Here is a 27,854-nt window from a genome sequence, read left to right as displayed (position 1 = left end):
ATCAGTGCTGACAGTTGAGGTAGTCAGAAATAGGTGCCTCTTTCCAGCTGCTTGTAAGCTTGTTCAGCTGTGTCAGAGTTGAAGCTTACCATGTCAGTGGTCTTTGTATAATTGTCTTAACATTTAGATCTACTGCTAAAATTGGGAATAAGTGAAAAGGGTAATTAATTTTGCATAATGTTTCCTCTCTGTATTTGGGATAGCTACTTGAAAACGTTTTTTTCTAATAGTAGCTGTGAGTCTTTACTGTCTTTGCAAAGACTTGATTGCATTTGGACAAAGTATAAACTGAAAAGACACACTTGGTATGTGATCATGAGAGGTGAGTTAGGGATATTCCCATGTTTCAAAAGGACCTAAGCAAGAAAGAAACCATCAGTTGCTTTAATCTGCCCTATTATACACCAGAAACCAGCATGCATCACCTTAGTGTCTTAAAAATGTGTTCAGTTTTCATTCTAACCCCAACAGAGAAAATAGTGTGTTGTGAGTAGTAGGGAAAGTCTTGAAAGAGCTATTGATACAATGCCTGGGAACTGTTTAGGTGAGAAATACTTGAGATTTCTGGAGATAGTAGAGTATGAGAAAGCTTGTAAGTCCCAGTTCATAATACCTGGGGGAATTAAAGGAAGAGTTTGTCCCTTGCAAGGACTAGCCAAGAGCTGTGTATGTATGCTAACAGACCAGCGGATCCAACCAAGCTGGATATTATTGCTGATTTTTCTCTGTCTATAGCATGTTGGAAACATTGATTCAGGTCTTTATCCAAGTGTTTTTTTCACAATGGTAACATGAATTTAAATATTTTTGACCCTTCTGTTCTTTTAAACCTGATTGAATTTCATCAGCATGTTAAAACATCCTTGGTGGCAGAGGGCAGCGTGGCTGTTGGCTTTGGAAAACCACCTAAAATGAGGGACTTCACCTGTGTGGTAATTATATTAGCAGCATGTTACAAGTTAAGTACAGAAACACGCTAAAGTAGGGAAGAGTTGAAAGCAGATAGGTCTGGGTTTGCATGTGTTTTGATGCCTAATTTCATATTTGCTGCTGTCCTTTTCCCACAGAAGCTTTGCTTCCCTGCTTACGTTAAGGACGATACAGCAAATGGGTTTCCATAGGCCTCTGTGTTAAAGGATGTGCTGGTTTTTGAAGATCCACTTGGACAATTCTGTAGTGAATGACAGCATGGGTAAAAAACAATAAAAAGGCATGTAAATATGTAAATACAGCCTGGAGGAATTGACCTCCCTTCCTTGTAGTGCAATGGAAAGCTGGATTAGTCACTCAAACTCAGATCTTTCACAGTTGATCTCTAATTGTTCCTGTCATTGTGGGGAGTCCTCATTTTGGATTGTGGATCAGAGGTGGACTGATCCTGGATGAAGGCCAGGCGTGCACCAAAGCCACTCTATTGCTGCCCTTCTGAGCTGGACATGGGAGAGAAAATCTAAGGAAATGCTCCTGGGTTGAGATAAGTGCAGGGAGAGATCACTCGGCAGGTATTGTCATGAGCAAAACAAGCTTGACTTGGGAAAGAATAATTTATTACCAATGAAATCAGCATAAGATAACGAGAAATAAAATCATATCTTAAAAACACCTTCCCTCCACCCTTCTTCTAGGGCTTGTCTTCACTCCTGAATTCTCTGCCTCCTCCCACCCAGCAGCACAGGTGGATAGGGAATGGGGGTTGTGATCAGTTCATCACACATTGTCTTGGTCAGTTCTTCCTCTTTGGGGGGGTGGGGGCAGACAGACACTCCTCATGCTCTTCCTCTGCTCCAGAGTGGGGTCCTTCCCCATGGGAGACAGTCCTCCACGAACTGTTCTAATGCAAGTCCTTCCCACAGGCTGCAGTTCTTAGGTTTGCTCCAGGGTGGGTCCCTTCCACAGGGTGCAGACATTCAGGACCAGACTGCTCTAGCGTGGGTCCCCCATGGGGTTACAAGTCCTGCCAGCAAACCTGCTCTGGCATGGACTTTTCTCTCCATGGGGCCACAGGTCCTGACAGGAGCTTGGTTCAGAGCAGGCTTCCCACAGGGTCACGACTTCAGGTGCCTCCACTGGTATGAAGTCCTCCATAGGCTGCAGGAGGACAGACTGCCTTACCACAGTCTTCTCCACAGGCTGCAGGAGAATCTCTGCTCTGTAATAGGATGGGGAGGTAGTATGATGAGAAGGCTCATAGTTGAAAATAAAGAGAAGAATTGCTTACCAACTATTGTCATAGACAAAACAGAGTTGACTTGGGAAAAAGTGACTTAATTTGTTGCTGCCACCTTGGCTGCAGAGCTCAGTCGTGCTCTGCAAAGATGCTGTTGGAGCTAGCTGGAAGCAGCTGTATCTGGCACAGGGCAGCCCAGCAGCCACCCCGCAGCCAGCACCTTGCCATGTAAACTCAATGCAACCTTGCAGAAAATCCCATGAGATAAAACATAACAGCGTATTTCTAGCAGAGTTTGAATAATGGCTGTATATTTAATGATGAGAAAGCAATTAAATGTTGATCAATAAATTTTATGTTATTCCTTCTGTATACTTAATGGCACAATGCCTGTGTAGAAAGGATACTGGCTTGTATGACCAAATAGATCACTGTGGCTGTTAAGGAAGAGGCCTAGTCGTCTTTGCAAATGGGTATGAAGTGTAGGAAGACATACAGAGCTTGCTGCCCATGGCCTTTTTATTCTGTCTTCTCTCTTCTGCTGGTTTTTGGACACTGCTAGACCCAAACCTCTCCACCAAGAGTCTGTGTGTTCTTTCTTATGCAAGCTGCTGAACTGTCATCAGCTAAGATTAGAGAGTATGTTTGGTCTGGAAACTGGAGGGTGAAGGATTTTATTACCTGCTACTAAACTTTGGGCTTTCTGCATATTTCTCCTTGCTTGTGTCCTTCAGGCACAATGGTTGGTGATCACACCCGCTTGGAGTTCCACAACATTGAGACAGGGATCATGACAGAGAAACGGTACATCTCAGTCATCCCCTCCAGCTTCATTGGCCATCTCCAGAGCCTGATGTTCAACGGGATGCTCTACATCGACCTCTGCAAGAACGGGGACATTGACTATTGCGAGCTGAAGGCGCGCTTTGGGCTCCGCAACATTATAGCTGACCCTGTGACATTCAAGACCAAGAGCAGCTACCTGAGCTTGGCCACCTTGCAGGCTTACACATCCATGCATCTCTTCTTTCAGTTCAAGACCACCTCAGCTGATGGGTTCATTCTCTTTAACAGCGGGGACGGCAATGACTTCATCGCAGTTGAACTAGTCAAGGGGTAAGTGACCTCACTCTACCAGCTTGTTTATAAACTTCCTTATAGGTAAGCTGAAATTGTTTGCATAAAGAGAAATTCACCTAATTCTTGTGTCTTCTCCGTTTCTGAGGTGTATGACAGCACTTAGACATAAACACTGAAGCTTAAGACTCATGACTTTATCCCTGGCTTCCTCCTGTCACTGAGGGCAAGATGCTTCTACAGTGTGGAACATGAATGTTTGGAGTCCTTTGGCTGTAGTTAGGCTAGCATTTTGCCCTGCTAACCTTGCAGAACAGCAGAGGAGGAAGAAAGGTGCTGAGGCTCAGAGTATCTCTTGCCCCTTTTATTTTTCTTTCTGTAGCAGACGTGTGTTTTCTGCCCTCTCTACTGAAGGGGAAAAGGAGCATATGGGCTGCTGAATTTGTTGGTGCTACTTGAGGAGAAGGGAACTCAGCTCGCTTTTGAGCCAGTAGCTTATTTAAATAAATACTATATAAATATATATTTATGTAATTATAAATTATATAATTTATATTATATTTATATAATTATAAATATATATTTATATATTATATAAATATTATATAAATAGCTTATTTAAATAAATATTTTTGTCAGCTGAACAAATTTTGATCTCTTTTCATCACAGTGGGCATGTTTTCCACAAGTGCAGTTTACTAGTCCTGTTTATTTCACTATAACTGTCGTTCACTATGTTTCATTTGAAACTTTGCACGTATTTCTGTAAGTGGGACACCAAGTAGTTAATAAAAAGCAAGAGTTCCAGGCTACTGGTGCTCTGTTGAGAGTAGAATTTAGTTGTCTTTTTTTTTTTCTTTTCTAAGTAGAATATTTTTCTGGCCTCAGGTGGATTTCTGTGTTTGAACTATATAAATAGCTCAGGGTAATGCTCCCATGATTTCACTCTTTGTTAGGTATTTTTTGCCTAAAATTTTGCTAATTGTTTTCCAGCTGTTTGAATAAGTCTGAGATCTCATGTGAATTTTAGGACAATATTTTGAGTGAGTTTCCCTGATTAACTTCTCAAGGGAGTTATTCAAAACTCAGAATGAATCATGGGGAATATAGGCCCCAAATGAACACATCTAGTGTTGTTCTTCAGTACATTTATTGATAACACCATTTTAACATAATAATTGTATGTGCAGACTGGATTTTTGTGAACCTGTGAGAACTGTCCAGTTCTGGGCACCATGAGAAGGACATTGAGGTCCTCAAGCAAGTGCAGAGAAGGGCAACCAGGCTGGGGAAGGGGCTGGAGGACAAATCCTATGAGGAGCGGCTGAGGGAGCTGGGGGTGTTCAGCCTGGAGAAGAGGAGGCTGAGGGGAGACTTTCTCACCACCTACAACTGCCTGAAGGGAGGTTGTAGAGAGGTGGGCGATGGTCTCTTCAGCCAGGGGACAGGAGATGGGACAAGGGGAAATGGCATGAAGCTGCAAAAAAAGGGTAGATGAGGTACTTAGGGATCTGGTTTAGCTTAGGATGGGAATGGTTGGACTTGATGATCTTCAAAGGTCTTTTCCAACCTTGTGATTCTGTGAACTGTGTGAAAAAGAGGAATGTTTTATGGTTAGAGTCTAATTACTCCAAGTGTCCTATGAAAGTACTAATCCTTATGCTTCCTTGGTGGAAAGGAAGCTACTATGTCTTTTCAGATTAGTGGCTAATATTTTGGCTTACTAGAACTTTCTAACCCAGAGATATTTCCCTTCATGACTTCTGCAAATTAAATTCTCAGTTCTGGCTAGAGTAAGGGTTAGTAACACTGGAGTTCTCATGCAGTTTTAACTATCTCTTGCTGTACTTACAGGTACATACACTATGTGTTTGACCTTGGAAATGGACCTAATGTTATCAAAGGCAACAGTGATCGTCCTCTTAATGACAACCAATGGCACAATGTTGTCATCACCAGAGATAACAGTAACACGCACAGCTTGAAGGTGGACACTAAGGTGGTCACTCAGGTTATCAATGGTGCCAAAAATCTGGATCTTAAAGGTAAATTCTACAAAACTGACAGTTCCCCCTTTATTCTTGCACGGTTTCACCCAGTAAACAAGAGGCACCTTCCAGGAACCATGTCATACAGAGCAGTACATCTGGAATTTGCTAATTTTGGCTTTAAATTTAATTTTTCTGTTTGGCAACTTCCTATAGCACAATAGTTTGTCATATTTTCAGCAATTGTCATCCTACATGTTTTCCTAGTTGGGATGAAATGACAGCTGGGGTTTTTTTGGAGGGGAGCGGGTGGGTTTTTTGGTTTTGTAGGGTTGGTTGTTTTGGTTTTTTTCTTTTGGGGTTTCTTTTTTGAGTTTTTGGGGTGGTTTTGGGGATTTTTTTTGGGGGGGGGGCTTTTTGTGGAGGAGGCAGAACTGAATTTCTTGCACAAGATCTTGCTCTGCTTTTAACTTCTTTTCTGAGCAGCTGTGCAGCTTGCTACATTCATGTCGGGGAGGGAGAAGCCACTTGAGGAGGTGTGTAATTTCCTCCTCCTTGTATGTTCATCCCTTTTTCCTCTAGGTGATCTCTACATTGCTGGCCTAGCTCAAGGCATGTATAGCAACCTCCCGAAGCTGGTGGCCTCACGGGATGGATTTCAGGGCTGTCTGGCATCTGTGGACCTGAATGGGCGTCTGCCCGATCTCATCAACGACGCCCTGCACCGCAGCGGGCAGATCGAGCGCGGATGCGAAGGTAAAACTGACTCCCAAGAAGTTCCCTCAAGTAACTCCCTCCTTAATTTATTGCTGTCCCCTATGCATCCACTTGTCCACCTTACCTTCCATTTCATCAGTTTGCTTTCATCGTGCCATCCTTCTCTACTTATGTCTTCCAGATGGTCTCAGATGAAGCGTAAGTGTAGGTAGCTTCTGTGAGCAGCTTAGCAGCTCCATTCACATAGGAAACTTCCACTACCTCCAGCAGTGGAAAGGTTGCTACTGGGATGGACTACTGTTTATTTTCTCAGGGTGGTTGATTTAACATTACAGTACCCTTAAAATACTTTGAAAGAGGTTCTGAGCCTTAAGTTCACTTGTGCTTCAGAGCATCCTACTTTGAAATATGCAGAAGAATTTTGAAGCCCAAGTAGAGGCAGGGGAAATGGAAGGTGGAAGGAACTGAAGAGTGAAATTCATGTTTGAGCAGGTGGGTCTCCAGTTAAAGCACTGGGGGCATTGTCTCTGCTGCAGTTTCTCTTTTCCAGCCAGCTTAGAAACAAATGTGATAAGTGACTTTTTCAAGCATGTAGATAGTAGTGACTTCTTGAATCTTCTTTAAGTAATTTACTGTTCCTTCTGAAGTGTCATAAATAATATGACATTGGCAGCACTGGCTCAGTAACATGCATATGGCACCAATCCCCAAAGCACTTGGGATTCTCACTATCAAAAACTCAAAGTTCTGCTGACTGGGTTAAATGATAAATCACCATTATGCCCAGCTCCACTGAATACCAGTCTACTGTGTTGGCTGTCAGTCACTAGAGAGGAGGGTAGTTTTATGTTTGCTGAGAACACTGTATGTCCCAAACTCATCCTTCAAGGTAGGACTTCACAAAGTCAAATTAGCCCTTGATTGTTTTTCCCTGCCATTTCAAGAGAACAGGTTACATCATGTTAAAACTTTTGCTGCTTGTCCCTTCTTAGCACTGAAATTGCTTTCATCGAGTACTCATGAAACACAAAATTGGCAGTCTAGTTACATCTGCTCCCTTCCTTGTCTTCCAGTGTTCTTGTTGGCTGGGAGGTCCTGTGCCTCAGCCCTCCTTCCACACTCACAATAATATTCTGGCTTGTGAACATTTTATGTCATGTCACAGGCACTAACTCCATTTCAACTCCCAGTTTCACAGCACTGGTAAGTGCTGCACAGCTGTAGGCTGTTCTTCTGTCTTTCTGCTGTATTTGATTGTGCCTGTTAGCCAGGTTCCTTGTGGAAATGACCACAGTGTAGCAGAACCTGGGGCTTTGCCCATTTGTGGCAGAGCCAAAATGCCAAATTAAGGACACCTTTTGTGTGGTGTTGTTTACAGGGTTCAAGGGGGAAAAATGCACTTGTGTTGTTTTGAAGATGTGATTACCCTCAATGCACTGACAGCTCCTCTTCAATATTAATGATTTCTGGTAATTCCATTTAAAGTTAGCCTAATCTGTTGGCTATATAGGCAGCATGTTAGCTCTACTAGCTCTGCTCCTTCAGGAGGCCTCTCATTAGATTAGCCTGTTGCTCAGGAACAGAGTCATGATGCGTTCCCTTTAGTAGAGCTGTGGTTCCTTCTTCTGTAACCAGTGTGGTTCTTTGATTTAGCATTCTGTTGCTGAGGTTGAATCATGTCAGTGCCGCTCCCTAAACACCTCATGGGGCACTTACTTTGTGTGTTAGTCTGGTACTAGCACAGCTTCTGCCTGGTTCACTCTTAGAAACATCAGGAATGTGAGTTCCCCCTCTGTTCTAAAGCCCTTCAGAAAAGATTCAAAATTGGAAACAGACCTAAAAAACTGGGTGTTAAGGTCAATGATGGCCCTCATTTCCTTTGGAAGAACTTGATCTTGAAAGCACACATGGGATCTTCTTGGATGGTGCCTGTTCAGTAGCAAGAAACTGCTGAAGAGGAGGCAATTCTCTTTGCCAACGTATTTAGGACTAGTAAAAAGATTGGAATTAAGTCACCAGAGAGGTTTTTTTTTATTTGAGTATTTTTGAATCACAGCAATCCACAAGGCTTCATCTCACATCTTGACTGATGCCTGCTGGTGCCTGTTCTTAGAGTTGCCACTGAGAGTCACACCTATCTCCCCTTTCTTTAAGAAAACCTCTGAGCATGTTCTGTGCCCGTTTCGTTTCCATAGGAAGTCTTGCCTTAACAATGTTTTCAAGGGCTGTAGTCCCAAGCAGTTCTCACTGTCTTGTGGTGTCTGAATCTGTTAGTAACAGACAACTGCAGGCTTTTTGGGTGAGTAGTTGTGCTGTGTGCTGATTTGCAGGACAGTCAGGCCACATACCTGATGAGAACATGCATGTGTTTAGAAATGCCATCCTATCCCCACACAGGAATCTTGCCTTCCCAATGTTGTGTGAGAGAGGTTTCTGCTAATGCTTGCCTCTTGTGGTGGGCTTTGTTTTCAGAAGCAGAGTTGATTTACAAGGTGGCAGCTGTTTTCTTTGAAACTGTCAGCTTGATCTGAGGACAGAGTGAAAGGATGTGAGAAGGAAGCCTGGAGAATAGTAGAAGATGAGATGTAGGTCAGCAGACAGCACTGTCCCACCTAAGACAGACCAGTACCACTACAAATAGGTGACATCATTGCATCCTGTTCACGTTTCTTATCTCTATTCATGTATTTCAGTCCTGTATTCCATGTGGCCAATTAAGATTCATAAGTTTTCATAGGAAAGCGATATTCTTTTCTGTAGTGGTTGTGCAGCAACTTCCTTCTGTCTGGTTTTAGAAAGGCATTGAACTTCCTTGGCCACACTGTCCCTCTTATGTGCCCGGGCGTAATTCACCCTTCCTGTGCACCCAAGCACAAACCTACCACAGTATACAGTTAGCTGTGTTTCAGTCAGAGGTAAAACAGTGCTCCAATTTGAGCAGAAAGCATGTTCAATATAAGTGATGTTTATGTAAGAGCTTTTTCTTTAGGACCTGGAGAATACCAAAGCATTCTTAGGCCATATGGGAGCTGGACCTGATGATCTCTTGAAGTCCCTTCTGTGATATGTAGGAGTCAGTAGCTGAAATGCAGACATCCTGGAGACTGAAAATGGCTGGTGCTTAATAGTGTATAGTAGTGCTAAAACCCAAAAAGGCAGTTCAGCAACTAAGGCAAGAATTACTTTATCTCTGATCACCTATCAGATTTATTCTTATGATTTCTTTAAATTACCTATGAAGGGATTTCTTTAGGATAGTGCAGCTAAGTAACCTCTGTCCTGCTAGCTGAAGTGTCAGCTTTCTCTGGCATTATACAGCTTCCTTGTGTGCTGTGGAAACTTAAGGTTCCAGCTTTTGAAGGCTCCCATTCAGTCATCGGTGTGCTGGACAAGATGATAGTTGCTACACTGACCCAGTTCTAAAATCTGAGCTCTTTTTGCTGAGCACTCCATTCTTGGTCTTTCTACTAGATGAATGGATTAGTTGATTCCATCCACAGAAGTGAAGTCTGAGTGACTCACTGCTTTTTCCTCACTGGTCCTGGAAGAAGTGGAGATTAAAGGCACTGCCCTAAATGCTTCCTGCATTTGGGGAGTTTTTCACCTCTTTCTAAATTTGCCATATGCTCTGTTTTCCTTTCCTTGATTTGGATATAATTCTGGGGTTTATTGTGGGCACTAGAGCTGTCTAAAATTCAGCTGCACATTCTAAATACTTATGTTCAACCAATCCTACCAGCAAGGGCTAAAGAAAATTGTATTTCTTCTACAAGGCTGTTTTCTATGTAATCTAGGTGTCTTCTTACTCTCCTCTTCACCTTTCCTCACCTGTTCTGCTGATAACAGCTTCTCACAAAGGAGAGTGATTCTTATTAAACTGACACTGTTCCAGATGTTTTGGGACTTCTCTTGTCCTAATTTAATCTTCTTCCAAATCCTGGAGTAAAATCATAATCTTGTGCTACTTTCCGTGAAATAGTATGGTTAACCTTTGGAGCTCACTGGTGTGTGAAAAGCATGAATGACACATACAGACTGGATAATCAGAAATGCATTTTGCATACTAAGCAGTATGTAGAAAAAAAAGTAAATCTAATCTCATGCTTAATATCTCACAGCAGGATAATGTCTGAAAGGGTTTCACTCTTCATCTACCCAGTAGTGAAACTTCAGATCTGATGATACTTCACTTTCGCTGTGCAATCAAAGGTTGTCTGTTGAGGAGAGGAGCATTAATTTACTCCATGATAGTTTGACAGCTCTTCTTTATGCTCTTTTTTTTGTATTCTGTTGTCATAGTACTATTGGAGTTAAGGAACGAATACAAGCTTTGCTCCAGCTCAACTAAAAAGATGAGGAGTAGGAAAAGTGTTTGTTGCACAGTACTTGATTAGAATATGTGACAAAGAAGGTGCATAGAGAAATGCATCATCCTCCTCTTCCCACTCCTCCTCCCTTTCTTTTGCATTTTGTTTAGAGAACTCTGGGGATTTTATGGCTCTTTTGTAGTAGAGCAATTCTAGAAGTAGGAAGGAAAATCTGACTAGCTCAAAAGGGAAGGTAATTGCCATCTTGAGTCATTCATGAGCTGTTCAACCATAGCAAAGATTCAAAATGTTAAAATTCAGAGGAACCACAGGAAATGGCATCAGCACATGCTGGCTCTAATTCATTGGGTTGTAAATGTAAAAGGAGACAATGGGAAAAAGACATAGCTACCAATCTCTCTTCAGTATCAGTTGTGATATCAGAACTTTTTAAGAACAGAAGGTTATAAAGGTGAGTATGCAGCTCTTAAATACCCATCTTTCAAGCAATGACGTCAGTGATTTGGTGTTTTGTTGTTCCCATTGTGCTGTATAACAAAAACACGTAACCTTCAACAGCAAGGGATTCAGGAGTTGCTGCCTGGAGTCCCATCTTTGTCCTCTGCTTTTCCCATGCTGAAAGAGAAAACTTAGAATCAAGGTGTAACCCATCAAAAATCTATGTGGCTTCCTTAAGAACTGGACTCCATTTAAAAACAAGAATTCTGTGCCTAAATGAAAGGGCATCAGTGGGGATTCTGTTGGTTTAATTTGCTTTTTTATGCCCTGCAGTTTTCAGAAAGTGGGCTTGGATCTTCAGTCAGTCAGACTGGTAGATTTATGATTCTCTTTTGCCATGTGGACTATGATTTGGCCACAGATGACAAGATCATTCCCACCTAAGTGAAAGGGTCAGCTTGTACTACTGTCACTTCTGTTCACTGCTCTGATGAGATTGACAAAGATTATATGGGCGTAAAGCCTGAGCTGTGTCTCTCTGCCTCTTGATGCAAGTTTTCTTAAGGATGTGTTGAAATCCATGAGAAGGCAACATCTTGTGAGGGGACAAGGTTATGCTATCCCTTCACATCCAGTGTCAAGTTCAGTTCTTTAGATAAACAGAGGTTGTCATCTTCCAGAGTTATCAGTCCCCTGTGGTTTTCTAGCAATAAATCCACTTTGGACAGAAAGCCAGGGCGATCTGTGCTTTTCCAAGAGACAGATGATTTCAGTTCAGATCCAGAGCCTAGATGGAGAAACAGAAAAAAAATAATATTCTTGACTAAAGTGCTGAAAGTCAAATAGATTTTTTACTTAAATGGATTCTAAGTATTTCTCAAATGAGACAAAAAATCTCTCTTAAATTATTGGTAAATGCTGAGAGATGGGTGTTAAGAACGTGTTATTCTTCCCTTATCTTTCTACTGTCTGTGACCTTGTGCCTGTGTGAATGAAATGCATTTTCCCTGTTCCATGTGGTTTTGTTATCTGTTGCTTGGTTGTGTTAAGGTACCCGTGTCCCTCTGTGTCCTTGTTGCTTAAACTGTCATCCTGGCATGTATTGATTATGCATGTGGGTTGTGATGCTTATACTAATTGCTTTTATTTATTTAAAGTGATGTGACCCTGGTTTATCTGCCTCTATACTAACCTGTTATTTTTTTTTTTTGCCTTTTTTGTTTGTTTGTTTTTTGTTTTGTTCTTTTATTTTTTTGCTAACAAAGTTGAGTTGACCAAAGCTGACCTGCAAGGTAGAGAAGGTTCTTCTTCCCCATTACTGGTTTGAATTGAAAGATGCTTTTATGTAAAATTTGGTGCATTTTCTTGGATGCAGTCACACCTCTGAGACAGGAACAGAATGACAAACCCCAGCCCCTCTGAAGGGGATAACTGGGTTAATGAAGGACATAACAAACAATGGATGTGTTTTTGTTGACCTGGGGGGTTTGACTGTATCAATCTCTGAATATCCACAGGTTGATTTCCTGAAATGCCTAATGATTTTTAGGCAGTAACTGCTGTGTATAGAGACAGGGAAAGGCTTTAGAGCTTTACAAACAAAAAGCTGACTTGCATTCTTTGCCACGGAGATTAAGGGGTGAGAACAGGAGCTAAAAGTTAGAGTTGTTTGGGTTTTTTTCAACTTAGACTTTGGGAAAAAAAACCACCCAACACAAATAACTTGCTGGAATTTCAGTGTTTTAAAAAATAAAACCTAACAACTACAAATTCCCTTAGTAGTTACATGGCATTGTACAAGCCATAATTGATCAAACATGGGAGTCGTTGTGCCTGACCCTTGTGTACCTGCTAATTTTTGTATGTCTTGTAGATAATTTTTAGAACCTTTTGGTGGATAGTCTGACTTCTTACCAGTCAGATAGGGTCAACATTGTCAAAGAGCTCTGACATGAAATTCCTACTGATGTGTTTTATTATTATTATGTGCTAAGTAAAAAGGGATCAATCAATGATGTTCAAGGTTGCCAAAAGGTTGAGAACTATGTGGATGGTGTTAAAATACTAAAGCTACTCCAGTGAAAGCCATTAAAGAGACTGAAGTAGCTCCAGTAGGAAGGGAGGGGGGAAATTGGAGGAAATTAAGGAAGGTGGCACAAAGAGAGGGAGCCAGATAGCAACAGAGAACATGCCAGAGAGGTGATGAGGTAAAGAGTGCTGACAGAAAACCAGTTTGATAAAAACTAATTCTTAGGAGAAATATAATAAAGGAAGGATTAGCAGTACAATGACACAAATGCCCTGTTTCCCTGGGATGTAAGAGAGGAAGCCTGCTTATTAGAAATTAATCGGACTTTGATACTAGTATAACCAGAGGGATATTTCCCATGGTGGTGAAAGTCTATCCCTTTAAACATGAGAGTGAAAGTATACTTCCCAACTCCTCTAGTGTAGAGTACAAAGTAATTTCTTCCTGAATGTTGTGAAAAATTAAGAAAATGTTCTTCTGTTTTGAAGGAAAGAGAGAGACCAGTCTCAGTTGTAAGGGGAAGTCAGAGGCATTGAACAATGTGTCTCTGTGTAACAGCCCTGAAGCCATCACTGATACCTGTTATGGTATCAGCTTAATCACCTTGGAATTTTGTGTCTAAGCCACAGGTGTAGCCTCAGGTTTTGCTGTGGGAGAAAACATGTTGAGTATTCCTGTTTCACTCCCTGAACTAGAGACAAGACTTCCCAAGGTTTTACATGTAACTGGAATCAAGTGTTTGTGGCTTTATTCACATCCTTCATAAGCTCTTCTATGCACAGTGTTTACTGTGAAGAAGTGGTGATGTTGCTGACCTGATCGAATGCAATAGATGCCATTTTCAAATTAAAATATCCCTGTTCCATATCACAGGTGTATGAAGGTAGCAGTTACCTTTTATTCAGAATATTATCTCTGGTTTTAGGTAGGGTTTTGTATTTTACATCTCCTTAGAAAAGGATAAAAATATACTTGGAGGAACCAAGCAATTTTTGTGGGGTACACAGTTGATCATGGTAGCAGCTCTTAATAGACAGAAGCATATTAGGAGGTGCCCTCCTACCCAACAGGTGAAGATATTGACAGCCTGAGATAATTTTAGCCATTAGATGTACAAGAAACATTGAATCTGAAAGATATAACAGCCTAGAGGAAGGCAGAAGTAAGTGTGATGTATTGTGCTCTATGCATGTGGAGCATCTGGCTATGGCCACATTTTGTTGCCATCTCTGGCCTATTCACAGCAGTAAAAAGTTTCAGTACCATGTCTTACAGAGGTTAGGGATTTACAGAGTATTACATGCTGCCTGGAGGGGATTTCTGAAGTTTATGTAAATGGAAGTGGTAAAAGATGAGATTGGAAAGATACGCAGGCTGGGACCGATGTAAGGAGAAAAAAACTTTCTGGAAGTACACTGGGGTGTAAATAGCTTCAGGATTAAGGCATTCTGTGCCATCCCCTCAAACTGTGGCAGGGAATTTGGGACTTCTGTTAGACATCAAGTTTCTTGTCTCTGTCCACAGCCACTGTTGTCCTCTGTAGTCACTTTTGAGTTCATTGGAATTAAGAATACATGCCCAGGACTTCCTACGTGATTTTTGGTGTCTAAAAAGGAAGTCCCAGAATAAACAGATCTTTTTGTTTTGATTTTTGCAGAGTCCTTAGAATCTAAAGACCTGTCAGAATTGTGAACATTATTCCAGCTCAAGCTCATATTGTTACAGAGGTCTTAACCCTATAGGAATATTTGCCCTTTAGATGGAGACACCTGATTTTATTAAAACCTAAGGGGAAACATTTGTCTTCTGTACATAATGTGGATTATTGGCTTTTCAGGAAACCAACCTTTACTAAATAGGTTTGGTTGTTTCAGAATAGCCCATGAGGCCTGGTACTTTTGTACTGCTGTGATTTGCAGTGGGGAAGGGTGTTTTTCCAATTGACTGTATTTTTCTTGTTCACGTACAGCCCTGTCAGTTTTTCCTTTCTGCTTTTAGTTTCTGTGTCTGAATGTCTGAGTACTGTTTACTTCCTCTACTTCATTTGTCTTTCCCTGTTCCTTGTTGTATCTCAGGTGCAGGCATACTCCCTTTTATGCAGTTGACTTTTTGTTTTATGGTTTGGGTGTTTGGGGGTTTTTGGTGGTGGTGGCTTTTTCTTTGTTGTTGTTGTTCCCTCACCAGGGTGTGTATGAACACTTTGCTCTAGACCTTAAAGGTTGCTAAAGAGGGAGAGGGGCAGGGTGACAGCAGAGGAAGATAGGGCAGGTTCCATAGAGGTGAAAGACCCCCCAAATTACTACCTTGTACATCCATCCTCTGTTGATTGCTGTTGCAATGCTGAATATGCCTTCTGTGGAAGACTGGCATATTTGTTGTTTATCTGGTTACAGTCCCTGAAATTTTTAGACCAGGTATGTATTTGGAACAAAAGAACTTGTCATAACTGATGTCAGTTGAATGAAAAGCTCAGGTTCTGTTGATGCACTGGGATAAACAGCTGTATTTTCAGAGGACTGCAGAATGCTGGATTTTGGGTTATTTCTGACAATGGGTAACTTTATGGAATCTCCCAAATGGAGATGATGAAAGGGACGATGAGTTCTTAAAAAAGATTAAATAAAACTGGAAGTGAGAGAGCTCAAAGAGCTGGCCTTGCTGGAAATGCCCTTTGCTCTTCTGGTTCAGGTTTGCTAATCAGGTCTTGGTTCAGGTTTGCTAATTTGCTCTGTGAGATTCCTACTTTCTACCACATATGACTCAAAGTACAGGATCTGATTTTCTGAAGCATACACAGAACCTTGACTGTAGTTTTATAAGTTTGTGCAAAGTAAGTGTCCACCCTGGAGCGGGTTTATATTCTTCCTAGTGCAAATGAGTTCCAAGACCTCATGTCTTTGAGCAGTAGTGGACCTGCAAATTGAATTTAAAAAGCAGCCTATCACTGGATATGAGAGGAGTGCTGATAGAAGTAGACTGTAGATTTATCATAGGTATAAATTGCCCATCATAAGTTCTGACTGCTAGCAGTAGGAACATTTCAGTTCTTGATGGCATTGTCGATTTAGGTACTGTAGGACAAGAGAAGCACCTGATTCAGCAAAGACAGTAAAGATGTCTTGTGTGTGTTACTTTTCTGTCTCTTCTTAACCCCTTTGAAGGTACAAGAAAAAAAACATGGGAGCATTTAGAGAGATGGAGAGGGAAAATATACTGATAATGCCATTGAACCTTACCTGTTGCAGGTATTAATTGTACTGAGAAAATGTTAACACAAATGGTAGATTTCTTTCAATGGGAGCAAACTTTTGATGTGTGAAGTAAAGTGGTATGTGCAAGACCAAGAATGGTTTGCTTAGCTTAATGCTCACTGCTAGTTATGATCAAAGCACAGGGCAGTTATGTTAGAGTCCTGCAGCTGTTATATAAAGAAACTGTGATAAACACAATGCTGTCTTTGATTCCTAAAGTTCTTTTTTCTGCAAAGAGCTTTCAGATGGCACAGCAGGAATGACTTCTCTTGCCAGTGAAATGTGCCCACCTGTGGGATAAAACATGGCAGTTCTAGCAGTGTGCAACAGTAGAATTAATTTTTTTTGTTTTTTCTCCTATTTTTTTGTTTGTTGTGTTTTTGTTTGTTTTGGTGCTGGTGTGGTTGTTTGGGCTTTTTTTGGGTTTGGTTTTTTTTTTAGGGGAGGTCAGGAGGGATGAGGGGGTGGCTTTGGTGGTGTTTTTTTTTTTTGTTTCAGAGTGAAGAGAAACCTACCATACAGCTGAACTTGCATAAAAGATTTAGGGAGACAAAGTAATTTTTCCAAGCATAATATGGATCCAGACACCTGGCTTCTGTAGTCTTCAATTACTGACCTGTTCCAGTAAAAATCAGAGATGTAGAAATAAAGATCAAGTGAACATTGTTGAAGAATTCTGCTTTGCCATCCCCTATTCCTTAGGATCCTCTTCTGTCGCTAGGCTTAGCCTAGACAGGAGGAGACCGAGTCACAACTCTGCTAATAAGGATGCTTTTCTGCATTGCTGAATTCACCAGTTTCTTGGGTTTTTTTCTTGTATCTGCTGCCCACTTCCCTTTCCACTGTGCATGTGGCATGAAGAAAACAATGCCCTAAGCCTAGGTACAGACAAGAAAACCAGGACCTTTGGACAAACCCATAAAAATAGCAAGAGCTGTCAGGGTGTTGGAAATTTAAAGAGAAAATAAAGGTCAGCATGCACATTTTATTAATTAGAAGTATAGTGTGATTTATCAGATATATCTTAAATTATTATGTGAAGAATAATTCTGAGACTTTGCCTTTAAACACTTTGGCTGCTGTAAGTGTTGCCAAAAGAATGAGTTAAAAATAGGCCTGAACCCTGGTGGCATGGGTATTTAGGACCAGTTCTACTGCCGTATATATAAATTGATTGTCATCTACTTCCTTGTTTATTAGCACTAAAGGACATGTGCATGGTAATACAATCATTCTGTTTTATAAACCTTCCTGTGCTTCTGTTGCTTCGCTCCCTAATCCAAAATCCTAATCCCCTGTGACATCCCTGTTAGTTGCTCTGAACAGAATTCTGTTGCCACAGATGGAGGATTATGACACCAGGCAAAGACTGTAAACCGGGGGAGTTGATGAACTCTGAGGCAAAGATCCTTTTACCATGCAAATGGCTCATGGTACTAAAGAGTGAGGCAATAGGTAATACCTAACACCTATGTTGTGTCGTCACAACTGACTCTAAAGCAGATCAGGCTTCAAGCTTCTTTGTGCTGTTGTCAGGCTTTCAAAGTTGCTCAGCATAGCAACTTTTTATTCTTTCTCTCTTTTTGTTTTCGCTTTTTTCTTCCTCTGGCTGCTTTGAAAGTACTGTTTGCACCTTCACAGTTGGTTTCTGTAAAATACAATTCAGAAACCACAATACTGGTCATGAATTCAAGTCCTTTGGCTCTCTGAAATCTCTCACTGTGAGCACCTCAAGCCTTAGGTAGTAGGCCTCACGCCTCAGGTACTAGGCCTCGCGCAGTCTTACTCCTTGAGTACTTTCTCTTGTGGCACCTAGGCAAAGGATATCCCCATTAGATGACAGTGGTTGTCAAGTCCAGTTACTAATTAAAATGTTCTCAGAGGAGTGTAGGAAGAGAGGAGGAATGTTGTCATTAAAAATACTGTTCTGGTTGTCTTCTATGTAATGGCATTTACAGTTCACGCTGTAGCAGGCTTGTATAGAGTTGCAATTGTTTTCTGGTTTGATTTTTAAAATATACATAACCTTTTATTTATACCTCTAGGAGTATTGATATTCCTATTTAGGATTAGGGGTCAGATATTGCAATAGTAACGTACAGGAGAGGTATTGGCTCCTTACTCCTTACCCCCATATTTTAGGCAAAATGAAAGCTAATATTCTATTTCAGATTGTTATCCCTTCTTTTACTAGGCCAGAGTAAGTGTGAAGCAAATGCCAGCCCCCAGACTGATGCACATGTATCTATAGAGTTGTATCAGTGCCTTTTCTAAGTGTGAAGGCAGGAGGGAAGCGTGTACATACATGTGCTTGTCAGCCCACACTGTACAGTCTCTGATTGCTGTTGTACTCCTCAAAATGATCTCTTAGCGTCATACTGTGCCAGTTCAACCACTGGGATTCATACAGCTGCAAATGAGAATCAGGGGCGTGGGAAGACGAGGTGGAGGGGAGAGGAAAAGTCTTGAAAAACGCTGCTCAACATTCAGCATGGTAACACATTGTTTTCTTGCTGTGGCTGCTGCTGCCACCCCTTTTTGATAGGTGACTTCTACTTCATGGATTTTTGTTGTCTGCGTTTGTTATCCATGCTTATGCTTCTACCTAGAGGTTTTGGGGTCTGTATTTTTTTAACAGGATAACGGATCAGAGAAGGAACTCAGATTTTTGCTAATGATCAGTTAATTTTCTGGTAGTCACATGTTCCCTGTTATTGCAGGAGAGATGTAAAGAAACACACACAGCTAAAAAGCTGCTGGAATTCACCCATTCTGTTCTGTCAGTGAGGAAAGGTGTTATGGTGGGAAGAGCAGGATCTCTCTATTAAAGCTGTAAGGGTCCATTCCTGGCTCGGTGTTAGAACTGTTGTGAGGATCATGGCATGATGTAGGGTTTCCAGTTAGATGTGAGTTCTACAAAGGCTTGTAAATGTGGAAGTGCCCAGATGCACAATCTGAATATCAAAGAAGCTGTGTAACTATGGGATTCAGTGAAATCACTGTGGGTGGTGTCAGGTGGGGGTTTATGGGGTTCATTTTAGGTTAAAATGTTGGAAAATGCTGTTTCCACTTTTGTGTCCTGTCTCATCTATAAAGTACAGGTGGTGATGCTGATGTTATGAAAAGTAAGATGAGCCTGATGGAATTGCAGTAGCTAACAAAGGCTATGACAGAATATTCTAGGATGGGTAGAACAGTTGTTGCTTCTGCCTTATGTTATTGTCCTGGACTGGAAGCTGTTAACAAACTGATCTCAGGCAGCCAAGCCAGTTGATCCTCTATTATCTATTCTATTTCTTTTTGTAACTTCTTCTTTTCCAACAAGCATGGGTTATAGATTGGTAGGTCTGTCAGGTAAAGCAGTTTTATTTGAAGTACTGCACAATAGGAGCAACACACCTTTGTCTAGAGTGTTGAAGATAAAATACTTTCTCAGGAAGTTATTTCTAAACTTGTGTTGTTATAATCTATGGCTTGCAGCTTCACATCTGCTCTTGGGCAGTTGAGAATCCAGCTACCTCCTTGTGAATGACATACTAGGTGTTTTTCAGACGCTGATCTGAAGATGACTTTTTTGCCTGTTGCTTGGGATGTGTCTTTGCAAGGTTTATCTGAGCAGGGTAGCTACTGTTAGCTCCAAATCACAGAACAATAAAAGGCTGTGGAAACCAATCCCAAATAGAGAAGTGTTGTGGACTAATGCCATGGAACCTGTGTAATGGGACCAATCAGTGTCTTTGACTTGTTGTGCGTTTGGGTTAATCTATAAAGTGAGGTTGTAGCCAACTGAGTCTTCAAATCTTGAGTTTGAATCCACATATCAGGGTTTTTTGGGTAGCATGAAGCACTGTTCATGGACCTGTTTCTTAGCCTTCATTTCTGCAAGGGGATCAAAGTTCCAGGGAAGCACGACAGTCTGGCAGTATTTGTTATCCTTGCATCACACCATATTTTACTGTAAATTTATTTGAGCACATACTGAACACATGAGTTGGGCCTGCCTAAGAGGGAATATGTTGCTGTTCACTCCTCCTCCTTGCTCTGTGTTTCAGTTTGCTGTTTTGTTGTGGAGTGTACAGTTGTCTTTGTGCTCTTTTTACCTGAGTTTCTTGCATGTCCAAGAATGGAAAAGTGTTTGGTTAGTGCTTTTTCTCTTCTGCATGAGGATCCTCATAGTAATGGTAATGATGAATTGGAGCTTTTGTGGGCCTGAGTAAAATAATTCTCTCAGCATTGTTTCACCCTTTTCTTGTCATCCCTTCTCCAGGACCAAGCACTACCTGCCAGGAAGATTCCTGTGCGAACCAGGGCATCTGTAATCAGCAATGGGAAGGCTTCACCTGTGATTGCTCCATGACTTCATATTCTGGGAGCCAGTGTAATGATCGTAAGTAGGCTTTTCCATTGCACTAGTGAGCTGTGAGTTCTGACTGGGAACACATCATTTCAATTGAAATACAATTTTCCCAGGTCAAAGCCAAGTTTTGTTTCCTGGAAAGTTTATTTGAAGCTGGGTATTTTTTTCCTTGCTAAAATGAAAATAGGTGATTTTGGTATGTGTTGATCTTGTTTTGTTGGTTTTTTTCCTCCTTCTTTTAAAAGCTAACTCAACCAGACCAATGATTGCAATTGATGTTAATAGAATTCCTGATTTAGAGCAACCAGGAATTACTTGTATATATTGTGTGTAATATTGACATAGGTACAAAATGGTTATGTTTTGTGTACCGAGTTATGCTTTGAGGTTTTCGTTCAAACCTTGGTGAGAAAGACATGGAATCCATGTAAAGTTGCTGAGTGGTATTATAGATTTGTCATGTTCTGAGTCACTAGCTGCATGCTAAGATGAAAAATCAGGTACTAGAATGTTGAGTTAAAATCAGGTGGTCAGTAAAATGTACAGCAACAGTGTTATGCTTCTTGGCATATTGGTTTCTCAAAGCATTGGATGTTATTCTTGACAAATTACTATTAAGATCTCTAATAATGTAATTGAACAAGCCCCTGAAGTCTTTCTTTGGGGGGCAGATAATCAGCTTGTAGACATTTCCTCTGCTCATCCTGATACGGCCTTTGCTTCTGCCTGGAGGGAACAGATTGGTTCAGCTCCAATCTGTCCTCACTTCTGATATTTAAGGTGAAATTAGTCCTTTTCCCTCCCTTCTCTGAGGCAGGAAACAGGGGAGCACATTATGAGTGCTGTAGTAGGCATAACAGTAGGCTTCAGTAATTTGGTGTGTAAATTTTAAGAACAGTGAAGACTGTTATTGTCCACTCTGACCACCTGCATTTCACAAGCTGCTTCATTAAGGATATTTGCAGTAGAGTTTTTATTAGTGGTACCAGCAAGGTCCATGCAATATTGGTGCCGTGACTCTTTCATAACTGCAACCCTTCCCCTAGAAGTTTGAGATGTGGCTGAATTGATGGCTTGTATGATAAGCTGTTTAACATTTTATGACAGTGTGTTTCTGTTGAAGGCCAAAAACATTGCTGTTCCAAGTTATTCATACAATGTGGTGGTATTTGCATTGGTCCTCCCTTTCTCCCACCACAGTTCTCCCAGACAGATACTGCCAAGGCTGATCAGCATCCCTACTTTGACAGGAGCTGTGAGAAGGGTACTACAGACACAGATTTATAGGCTGCAATGCTATATGTGATTTTGGATTATATTGGAATCCAGAATGACTCTTTTGGGTCCCAGAGAAATATTTTATGTTGGAGCCACAAGATTTGGCTTGAATTCTCTGTGGTTTTGTTTTGGTTTGCTCCTGTCAGTTGGGCACCCGCTTTCCCATTCCCACGGGACTTGTTGAATCATTCAGTTTGGACTTGCTAAACTTAGCGTGTTATAAACCTCTTGTGTGAAAGAATCACTGCATGGAATCCTGTTGGCCTGCATTTAAGTACTTGTCCAGGAAATCACCAAGGAGATTCTTGATAGCATTGGTTTTATTCTGATGTGCTGGGCTTCACAGCTCCAGAATGTCGCAGTGCCCTTGTTATGTTATTGCCAATGACTTAGAGCAGCAGCCTCTGAGGTGTCAGGAAGCCAAGTTCCTGTGTCTGTAGTTTGGGATTCCTTGCTGCTTTTAGGAGCTGGCAGCTTGAAAGCATGTACAGCAGAAATGGGGGTTTGGAACGAGTGCAAGTGGCACAGGCAAAGCGTAGTAGCCAGGCTCTTAGTGCCAGTGCTGGTGATTTAGAAATGCTTGCAGGAAAATGTGGGTTTCAAAATGGTCAGGAAAGGTAAGTCGTGTCAACTCCTGGAACACAACAGGACTTCAGCCAGGATCTTCAAAAAGTGCGTATATATCTTCTTGTGGTGGGGTTTGGTGTTTGGTGTTTGTGGGGGGTTCTTTTGTCTTTACTATGTATCAGGGCATTGAAGACACAGTTCTACTCCTGGATGTCTGGAGTGTTGTGGGCTGTGGAGATGGAGAAAGCTGAGAAAGCTTCCTTCCTGTTCCTCTCTGTTAGATATGGTTACTATTACACCCAAGTTTAATGGAAATGCAGGCACTTCTATCTGAATTGAATTAAATGTTCTTTAGCCTGGTTTTAGTTCATGTAATAGCAGGGAGAGACAACTTTGCTGTAACCTGAAGCTTTGCTATTATTTAGAAAAACATCAGGTAGATATTTGTTTTTTTACCACAGGAGTCTAATTTTATTAATTTAGCAGATGGCTACTTTATGCACAAATTGTGGTCTCCAACTGATGTGAATATGGAATATTGAAGTCACTAGAGCCGATCTAGATTTACACAATGGAACTGGTAGCAAAAGGAGGACTTGCTGTGTATGTTTTGTCTTTCCATTTCTGTTAATTAACTCAAGCATCCACACTGGAAAACTTTGATTCTGTATGTTTGATGCAGAATGTTTCGGTGCCTCTGAGATAGATAAATGGCATGTCTGAGGTTCTTTTCAATTATACTTGATGATCTCTTTAGATAGTCCCCAGTTACCTATTGGTAACTAGTATTAGTTATTTGCTAGTATAAGCTTTGTGAAGTCATTAACTCTTATGAATCCTTGAGAACTGGGTTTGCCTGTTGGTTTTCCTTTTGAATTTTTGTCCCAGGACTGGGTTATTAAGCTTCACGATTCAGATGCAACTGCTGTTTCTGAAGGGTGAAGAAAAAGCATAGGTGGCAGAGATGAATGTTGTATGTCTGTAGACATGTTTGTACATTTACTAGTGCTTTTTAAAAAGACAAGGATTTAAGTTCCTAGTGGAAATGATGATACAACCTTAATTTCTAGCTGCCGTTGCGTTTTAGGTGGTATTTACACTGCAGGAATCAAGATTCTTCAGAAAAACAAAATAATGGAAACTATGGGGGCATAAAATGAGTTTTAATATACTTAATTTTGGATTCTATAATTTCTTGTGCCAGTGCTTAAACCCCCCAAAACAACAACAAAAAACCCTGATGCTTCTTTCCTTCCTTTTGAGAAGGTCTGTTGCACAGAAGTTAATTTAAAGGACTGCCTTGCATACCAGTCAGCACTAAAGAAAGGTAGAAATAGAGGTAATCATTATCTTTGGGATATACTGGTTCCATTCTCCTTGCTATTTAAGATCTATTCTTTTTTTCTGAGGTGGTTCCACATTTTTCAATCTTTAGAGATGTTTTAATCATTCCAGCATCACATACAATACATACAGGCTTTCAACCTATTTTAAGAATTCTTTTCTTACTCTGAGATAAAAGAAATCACCATTAACATACTGCAATTGATATTTAGGAATATAAAAAAAAAAAACCCAAACCCTTGGCATGCCAAACTATTGCTTAGTCTGTGTATGTTCTAAGGTGTAAATTTGAGCAGATAAAGTACCAGAATTAAAAGTGAACCCACAATGTTAATGAAGCGTCTTCACCAGATAAAAACATGGTAGTTGAAGACTGCAGGTGACCTGAGATGTGGCATGGATGTGAACTGTTGTCCTATAAATGACTTTACAGATTCTTTAACTTATTCACGTTCTTGTCTACCTGGTCAAGCAATCACATTCTCTTGCTTGCCCACAGAATGCATCAAACCCAGGCTTTGGCAGTCTAGGTAGTGGGAATGGTAGACACAGGTCAAACTGGAGCAGAGAGTGTGCTGCTCCTTACTCGGTGCCTCATGCAGATGAGGAACACTGAGGGTCAGACTTTCCAGGAGAAATTGCCAGGTTAACACAGGTATGTTTTAAAGGAGGCTGTTTGGAAAAGGTCAACAACCTGCAGAGTGTAAAGCACTTTTTCAAAGAGCTTTTTTTTGTTGTTGTTGCTGAAACAGTTAAGTCTGTGGAATGTGGATTGTTTTTTCAGGGTGGTTACTTATTTGTTTACTTATAAACTCTGAGTTGTAATATCCACCTGGTTTGAAAACAAGCTTTCCATTTGCATGGGGAAAAAGAAAAGGCACCCCATGGTTGTCTTCTCTGTGTATCTTCATACACCTCCAGTCTGCTTGCTTTTCAAAGATCCTGTTGGTAAGCAGAGCCATGGTCTAACTTCCAGTGTGATGGGTTTGGTTAAATGATGTTTGTTGGTTTAGGGTGGGGTTTTGTTTTTTAGTTTGGAGGGGAAGTAATATACAGGGCTGCTGGGTTTTTTTTCAAGATTCCTTTCTGTGCAGTGCATAACTGATATGCTTCTTGTGTCTTTCTGTGAATCATGTTTGATGGAGGGAAGGATTGGAAGGAAAGGGAGTCTTGGTGACTTTGCTCTTTTGTTTATTAATTTAGCCGTCTCACAGGAAGACATTTCAATAACTTCATTTGTGTAATCATAGTAAGTGAGGTTTAGTCACTACCCAGAATGTCTTTTTTTCCCTTGACTTAAAAGGAAGGATATCAAAATTAGTGGAACAAGTCAGAGACCAATACTTCTGAGTAAAGCACAGAGCGTTTTGCATTGGATGAGGCAGACTGAAGCTGGTCTCTGCCACAGGTGTGCTCTAGATAGATGTCAGGGATGTTGGAGCAGACCCACCCCATTCCCTTTCTTCCCCCCTCTGTGTGATTGAGTGAATCAGTACCTAAGTAAATTGATGCTTCTGGAGCACAGTCTGTAGACAAGGTTGCAAAAAGACTGTGGCAGAGCCAGCTTCCTTCACCCTTGCCTAACTATTGTGGCAGAGTAGTCATTAGAAGAGATTGCTGTCAGGGCACATACCTAAAGTAGCAACTAGTGGCTTTTTTTTCCTGCATTCATGAGCCATTTGCACTCCACACTCGTTTTGTCTGTGGCACTGAGCAGGAATCAGACCCCTGGTTGAGAGATCCCCTCTCCATCACCATTCTGTGATCTTCACCATCTGGGCCAATTTTTGTCCAGACTTCATGACCTCCCTGAATGTTAATGCCAGAATGCTCAGCTTGATTTGCTTACAGAAACCCTCTTTGTTGTTCATGTTTAATTATCACCCATTCACTCCTAATGTGCCTAGCTTATCACTTACTGAGTCAGAGAGCAAGAGGTTGCTAGTGTGTAGAAAATAAATCTGCATAGACTTCATTAGTCATGCATGGCTAAATCAGTCAGCTGTTTAAATAGCAGCACACTTAGGGAATTGCCTTTGATACTACAGAGACATCCACCCTACATGAAATAAGAGTCACCTCTGCTTTATCTTGAGTGAATCATACTTCCTTACGCAGGGGGGCACCCTGCCTACTTCTTACTTCCCTCCTCATGCTTTGCACTTGCTTACTCAGTGCTCTTTGCATACCCTCTACTACAACTAGAGTTTTCTGGTGGATGGCTCATTTTCAGTTCCTACCCTAAATCTTTGGTGTCATCTGCCTCTGACCTTACCCTCTGAGAACTGGGATGAAAGGGGAGGGAAATGCAATTGTGTGCTTTAGTGCATGATTTAAATTGTACTATTGTGATTTGGGTTGTGAACCCTGCTTTTACCCTTCTTACCACTGTATACTTTCATTTGTGCTGCAACTCCAAGGACTGTAGCTTCTTAAGGGCAAGGATCTTGTGCTAGTTCCTGTTAAAGCCCCATGCTCTTTTCTGATGCTCAGTAATAACCTGCTACATAACTGTTTTAGAATTTGTGTGGTTTAAGAATGCTTGTTGCTGTTCTGTGTACTGAAAGGCATTTCCCCTCCCTTGAATAACAGCTGTAAAACATCAGATCAGGCTGCAGATCAAGAGCTTGCCTGCCCCGTGCTCCCTTTGAGAGCCATTCAGGATGGGTAGTGTTGTTGACATCATGGGGGAGGTGTTTGGGTGTCCCTGTTTTGGATGCCAAAGTAGGAATTTGAGTGTGAGGTGCTTTTTGGAATGACTTCTTAGGCACCTTTCAACTTCTCAAGGTGCCCTGCCAGAAAAGTATTTCCTCTTTTTTCAATTGTGAAAGCTAGCCAGCTTTATCCTTTTGTGATCCCCAAAATGCAGCTAGGTCTCTAGTGAGTAATTTAATTACAATTGCTTCAACAGCTTGGCAGAAGGAGCATTTAGGATGAGAGCTGCAATCAGTCACTGATATCTGTGCACACCTGGCTGCTGTCAGCACATAAGCTATGGTCCAGCCGTGCTACAGGCTTCAGGAGGATGGAAGGAGAGAGACTTTTTGCAGGTGGCAGGATTACAGTTTCTGTTATCAACCTTTGAGCAGTTCAGTTACCTAATTCTCTTCCTGACACTGCTCAGCAGCTGTGCCATTTTCATAAACATGTCACAGAAGGCTCTTGCCATAATTTTGTTCCCTGTGATTTCTGCTCTCTTTGACAGTATTTTTTTTACATGATACCTTTTGGTAGCCATGGCAATAATTATTACTTTTCATGTTAGAACTCCCTGAGTGAGGGGTACTGTGTCTGGGGTATTTTGGCACATGAAAGAGCTGGCCTCTGTTCCTTTAGTGATGGCACACTCAGGATGTGGTCTCTAGTAAGACACTGATGTAAGTTGACAGTAGTGACAGAAATGTGGTACAGCAGAAAGAGCCTGTCCTGTTACCCCAAGCTCCATTTGCCAATGCAGAACATCTTTCCACTAAACCTAAGTTAATAAATTAAGTCTTCTAAATTGTCAAGTGTAACAAGGATTTGATTAATTTTAAATGTGGCTTTTTCCTTGTAATATCCTGCACATGTTCATATTAGCTTTAAGAAGCAGTAAATGTTAAACCTAAAAAACCCACTGAAATAGGCTTCAGCCATCATATTGTACTCTTTAAAGATTCTGTGCTTCATACACCAGCTTCTCCACAGAAGATGGTACTGTACTGAACTTGGAAGCTGATAGCAAATGTATGTCATGTTGGATTTTGTAAGCAAAAGTCACCTGGAGCTTCCAGACTATTTTAAATGGATATTTTTTTTTTTTCCATATAATTCTATGAAACTTCTATCCTCAATTGTATTGTCTAAATTGTCTAGGTGAATCTCACACCAGCTACAGTTTCATAAGCATGAGGTATTTTGGATGCTGTGTTGTATCTGTACTTTTGCAGAGAAGGGAAAAACCCTTGCAAAGCCTTTGAGAGTTGGAGCTGTTGCTGGTGACCAGTCACCAAGTGAAAGCCTAGGTGGCTTTGATTGTTGCCTCCATTCCCCTATGAATCTGCCATCACTGGTACTTAGGGATTATGAAAGTGTGATTCCTGTGTTGTACCTATGTCCTGCATGGAAGTTCTGGCTTGCAATAACCTTTAGTGCATTTTTTCCCCCCCACCTGGGTTTTTTGTGCTCTCCCATCTTTACAGGACCCAACTGAGATACCTGCTTTTAAGCCATGGCTCTCAGGCTGTGTGATAAGTGGAGTGTAATGGTGTTAATGGGGTGGGATAGGGTTCACTTAGTGCTTTCCCAGCCAGCCTGGCATTACCTGTTGCAGC

General features: G+C 41.2%; 1 protein-coding gene across 3 annotated transcripts in view; it reads left to right on the top strand.

Moving 5' to 3' along the window:
- NRXN3 (neurexin 3) overlaps positions 1 to 27,854 on the top strand; it is a gene marked incomplete at its 5' end in the record, with an annotated part of 932,122 nt that overhangs the window by 387,313 nt on the left and 516,955 nt on the right. For all 3 annotated transcript variants that reach the window (XM_084263764.1, XM_084263765.1, XM_084263766.1), the window contains 4 exons: positions 2,902 to 3,283; positions 5,099 to 5,289; positions 5,815 to 5,988; positions 20,263 to 20,382. In XM_084263764.1, the coding sequence (XP_084119890.1) occupies positions 2,902 to 3,283; positions 5,099 to 5,289; positions 5,815 to 5,988; positions 20,263 to 20,382 (867 nt within the window). The remainder of the gene's footprint in view (positions 1 to 2,901; positions 3,284 to 5,098; positions 5,290 to 5,814; positions 5,989 to 20,262; positions 20,383 to 27,854) is intronic.

This window comes from Gallinula chloropus, assembly GCF_964237585.1.
Source record: "Gallinula chloropus genome assembly, chromosome: 4".
In the NCBI taxonomy this organism is placed as follows: Eukaryota; Metazoa; Chordata; class Aves; order Gruiformes; family Rallidae; genus Gallinula; species Gallinula chloropus.
The sequence above is the reverse complement of the archived record's forward strand: the minus strand, read 5'-3'. Positions and strand labels throughout refer to the sequence as shown.